The sequence below is a fragment of the Pseudozyma flocculosa genome (genome assembly GCF_000417875.1).
Source record: "Pseudozyma flocculosa PF-1 unplaced genomic scaffold scaffold00003, whole genome shotgun sequence".
Classification (NCBI taxonomy): domain Eukaryota; kingdom Fungi; phylum Basidiomycota; class Ustilaginomycetes; order Ustilaginales; family Ustilaginaceae; genus Pseudozyma; species Pseudozyma flocculosa.
In genome coordinates, this window is record NW_006920871.1 from 412,238 (window position 1) to 416,833 (window position 4,596).

At 64.4% G+C, this 4,596-nt stretch overlaps 3 protein-coding genes across 3 annotated transcripts in view; 2 read left to right on the plus strand and 1 right to left on the minus strand.

The window, feature by feature from the left end:
- The window catches only part of PFL1_01258 (uncharacterized protein), a gene marked incomplete at both ends in the record, with an annotated part of 2,064 nt that extends 620 nt beyond the window's left edge, over positions 1-1,444 (plus strand). Inside the window, one exon of the mRNA XM_007878761.1 lies at positions 62-1,444. Coding sequence (XP_007876952.1) covers positions 62-1,444 — 1,383 coding nt within the window. The remainder of the gene's footprint in view (positions 1-61) is intronic.
- A 248-nt stretch (positions 1,445-1,692) lies between these two features.
- On the minus strand, positions 1,693-2,711 carry PFL1_01259 (uncharacterized protein; the record flags this gene model as incomplete). The annotated part of the gene is made up of 6 exons (XM_007878762.1): positions 1,693-1,738; positions 1,862-1,988; positions 2,097-2,132; positions 2,224-2,319; positions 2,449-2,563; positions 2,685-2,711. The coding sequence occupies 6 exons, from the start codon at positions 2,709-2,711 to the stop codon at positions 1,693-1,695; spliced, it is 447 nt and encodes a 148-aa protein (XP_007876953.1).
- A 959-nt stretch (positions 2,712-3,670) lies between these two features.
- PFL1_01260 (uncharacterized protein) overlaps positions 3,671-4,596 on the plus strand; it is a gene marked incomplete at both ends in the record, with an annotated part of 1,564 nt that continues 638 nt past the window's right edge. The window contains one exon of the mRNA XM_007878763.1: positions 3,671-4,520. Within this exon, the coding sequence (XP_007876954.1) occupies positions 3,671-4,520 (850 nt within the window). The remainder of the gene's footprint in view (positions 4,521-4,596) is intronic.

Below are 4,596 nucleotides of genomic sequence, written 5' to 3' on the forward strand. Positions count from 1 at the left end.
CGTCGTCGTCGCCCGCCGCCTCGTGGCGCACATCGAGCGCCTCGCCGTCGCGGGGGGCCAGGCGCAGAGCCACCTCTGCCTGACGAAAAAGTTCCGCCGCATCGAGGCCGACGGCGACGTCAGCCTGCCCACGTCGGCGCTCGAGTCGGCCATTGACCAGCACACGACCATCCTCCTCTCTTCGACCGAGAGCCAGAAGGTCGTCGGCGCCATCTGGAGCGGCGACCTGGTGCAGAGGTACGGCCCGGACGGCTACTCGTACTTTGAGCCCTACGAGGCGCGCGACGACGGCGCCTTTCTGGCCCACTTTGACCCGGCGCGCCTGGCCGTGCCGCGCTACTCGTACGTCATCAACATCACCATCTGGATCTTCTTCCTCGTCCTCTTCACCGTCCAGACGCGCACCTACAAGGAGTTTGACCTGGCCGAGGGCCTGCTCTGGGTCATGGCCGCCGGCTACATTATCGAGGACGCCTCGCGCTGGATCAAGATTGGCGGCATCGACTCCATCACCTTCTGGACGGTGCTCGACGTGGCGACCAACGGCCTCTTTCTCGTCTCCTTTAGCCTGCGCATCGCCAGCTTCGTCGCCCACGGCCACGCCGCCGCCGACCTGTACCAGCTGCGCGCGTTCCAGTTCCTCGCCTGCGTCGCCCCGCTCGTCTGGATCCAGCTGCTCAAGCTATTCGACGGCTTCGTCTACTTTGGCATCCTCCAGGTCATCATCCTCCGCATGGCAAAGGAGACGGCCATCTTTTTCACGCTCCTCGCCCTCGTCATGGTCGGCTTCTTCCACGCCTTTTACGCCCTCGACGCCGCAGACGAGTCGCGCATCGACGACGCCGTCGTAAAGATCATCGACAACCTCACCCAGACGCTCCTGGGCGGCGCCGATTTCGATCTCTTCAGCGACCAGAGCATCTTCAGCAAGGTCCTCTACCAGGCCTACTGCTTCCTCATCGCCGTCATCCTGCTCAATGTCCTCGTCGCCTTTTTCGGCACGGCATACAGCGACGTCGTCGAGTCGGCCCACGACACCTACGCCGGTTTTTTCAGCGAAAAGGTCATTGGCATGGTGCGCGCGCCGGACCAGTACGTCTACCTGGCGCCGTTTAACCTGATCGAGGTCTTCCTCATTGCGCCGCTCGAGTACGTCCTGCCGCGCCACGCCTATGCGCGCCTCAACTACGGCATCCAGTCAGTCGTCTTTGGACTGCCCCTCTTCCTCATCGCCTTTTACGAGAGCAGACTCGCGAGAAAGGTGGGCGCCATCATGCTCCAGGAACCCGAGTCGGAGCTCGACGAGGCCAGAGGCGCGGGTATCGGCGGAACCATCGAGGATCCAGAGATCCCGCAGGACGAGCAGATGCCAGGACTCCGCCTGGCCAGGACCCGCTTCGATGATATCCTCGCCATGGCCCTCGAAGGGTCCGGCAAGCACTGAGCGGCGAGCGCACGAGACTCGTGGGCGCTTCCCGCTTGGTCTGCCGTCGGATCTCCTTCTCTCCTCTCCTCGTCTCTTCTTTATCTTATCTTAGACGTGCGAACTCGGCTCGGCGTCGGGCTGGAAGGAGCCGGGGGAATGCGAGAATACAGAGGAAGCCCATTGGTGACGCTCGAGAGCCGTACCGTCCTCATGGCGGGCCTCGCGAGGAGGCGATGGCCGACGGCCGACGGGGAGAGTGGCCTTTTTCACTTTGCGTACTGGGCGGTCCATTGCCTGCTGACCTCGATGGCGCTGTGGGCGGGCGAAGAGAGGCAAGAGCGGCACGGAGACAGGGAGAAGGAGGGTGATGAGCAAGGCAATATCCTGGGACGGACGAGAAGCGGCAGAGACCGAGCGGCCAGCCACGCCACGCACCCCTTTTCATCGGTCTTGTAGTGCTCGGCGACGTCGTTTGCCAACGGGTCGTCGGGGTTGGGCGCCGAGAGGAGAGCCTGGATCGAGAGGAGGACGGTGCGGATCTGGAGAGCTGGCGACCACTTGTCTGCAGAGCGGGCCCAGGTGACGGGCAAGCCGGGAGAAGATGGGGTTCAGCTGCAAGTCGAGTCGGTGAAGGCGGTGGCATCGTCGCTGGCACGCGGCGGCGGCTCACCCTTGAGAATGTCGAGGCAGATCCTCCCGAGCTTGTCTGCGGGGGCGGTAGTGGGCAGATCCGGGCGGCGTCGAGTCAGCGGTGGCAGCAAGCAGGGAGTGTCAGCCGGTCCGGACGAGGTGCTCACCAATGTTTGGGTGGTAGATTTTTGTGAGGAAGCGGACCTTGGGCGCCGACATGGGGTACTCTTCGGGCAGGAAGAGCTCGAGCCGGAAGACGCCACCTGTATGCGCCGGGGGGGGAGCGGACCAGCAGCAGAAGCGACGGTAAGGTGGGCGTGGGATGGGTGAACGGGCGGCTCTCGACGACGACGACGACGGCGGCGGCGACGAGGAGGGCGTGGGTTGCGTACCTTCAAAGGGACTTTGGGAGGGACCCGAGATGACGACGTCAAAGTAGCGCAGGTTGTCCTCGTGGGGCGTGGCGCTGATGCCCGGTGCCGGGTCGGCGATGAGGCGCTCCGTTTCCTGCGGCGAAGAGGAGCGAAGAAGAGGTCGGAGGAGAGGGCAAGGGGAGTGAGCGAGGGTGCGAGGTAGGAGGAAGGCCGCATGGAGGCAGGGGAAAGAAGGGGGCCCCACGATGGCTCACCTTGATGATGCGCTTGGGCAGGGACATGTTGGGCCGACGAGACTGAGCAGGTCTTTGTGGGGTGTGGTGGTGAATGGAGCGGTCGCCAGATGCGAGCCAAATGGCTGATGGGGTTTGAGAAGAAAGGCAACAAGGTGCGGTGGGTGGGTGTTGATGGTGTTGATTGTGGTGGTGGTGGTGGTGGGGGCGAAGGCGAAGGCGGCAACGAGGGCCGATCACGCGGTGCTGGGCAAGGCTGGGCTGGGCTGGGCTGATAGCGTGGCTCGACCCTTGGACCCGGTGTGGGCCAGACAGAGGGCCGGCCTGGCCTTGGCTGGCCAAGGATCAGCTACAGTTGTGAGTGCAGGGCAGCAGAGCCGTGCGGGCAGGGGCCACTGGCAGGCAGGCAGGGCAGCCAAGGGGCAGGCGAGCCAGCTGTGGCCTCTGAGGCGGTGCATCGTCGACTTCCTCCACTTTGGCTGGCTGAGCGCCTCCCGTCGCCCTAGCCTCGCCCTCGCTCTCGCCCTCGGGCTCTTGTCCACCACCACCATAACCTTCAACGCTTCTCCTACCTCCCGCCCTCGGCCCTCTCCTTCACTCCAGCAACATACAGCAACATACCCACCACCGTCCACTGCATGGCCACTCTGCCTCGCCCCTCTCCTACCTCGTTCCTCCAGGCACCGCCTTCGACCTCGCGCGCACGCCAAATCAGGTCCGCAAACTGCCTCATCGCCTCGAGCCTCCTCTTCCTCCTCACCACCCTACCCACCCTCTTTGGCGCACTCGACTACCTCCTCCCGCTGGCCCCATCCGATAACGGCGCCCCCTCCTATCTCGTCTTCCCGCACAGCCTCGCCCACTTCCTCCCCCTCCTCATCCCCCTCACCACCTACATCGTAATCGCAAGGTGGACCGGAGAGAAGCACTTTAGACACTCGTAGCACCACCATCCCTCGCACTCTTGTCCCGCACCATCCCCCCGCCTGGCAGCACGCCCGCACGACATGCCCTCGTCATCCACCATCTCGTCCTCGGACAAGTCCAAGGTCAAGTCGGCCATCCCCTCGTCGACCAACAAAATCATCACCGCCACCGTCGGACGCGTGTACGCCACCTCGCCCAACCCGCTCAAGTGGGACTATGCCGGCATCGAGGGCGCCATCGCCTTTGTCCGCGACCTCTCCAAGGCCACCTTCTACTTCAAGGTCGTTGACCTCAAGGGAACCCGCGGCGTCATCTGGCAGCACGAGCTCTACGACGGCTTCACCTACAACCAGGACCGCACCTTTTTCCACTCGTTCGAGGGCGACGAGTGCATGGTCGGCTTCTCGTTTGCCGACGAGACCGAGGCCGGCGACCTCTTCAAAAAGGTCTCCAACCGCGCAAAGTACGCAAAGTCAAAGTCGGCCGCCGTCTCGTCGACCCACAAGAAGAAAAAGGGCTCCACCGGCAAGATCGACAAGTCAATGATCGGCGCACCCTCGGGCTTCAAGCACGTCGCCCACATGGGCTTCACCGCCGAACACGGCTTCAGCAGCGAAAACGTCGATCCCAGCTGGCAGGCCCTCCTCGACCAGCTCGGCAGCATGGGCGTCAGCGAAAAAGACATTCGCAAAAACGAAAACTTTATCAAGGACTTTGTCGGAAAAAGGGGCGGGCCCGGTGCCGCCGCCAAGCCCGCGCCACCGAGCCAGCCAAAGGCCAAAAAGGTCCCACCGCCGGCGCCCACGAGCAAGAGGAAGGCCCCGCCTCCACCACCTGCGCCTCGATCCCGCGCCGGCAACGCATCGACAGCGTCCACGTCGTCTCCAGCGCCGCCGCCTCCTCCGCCACCCCCTGCTCGAGGAGGAGCGAGTGCGGCAGCCGCCCCACCGCCACCTCCTCCTCCTCCGCCGCCGGCACGGGGCGGTGCCGCAGCTGCGCCGCCTCC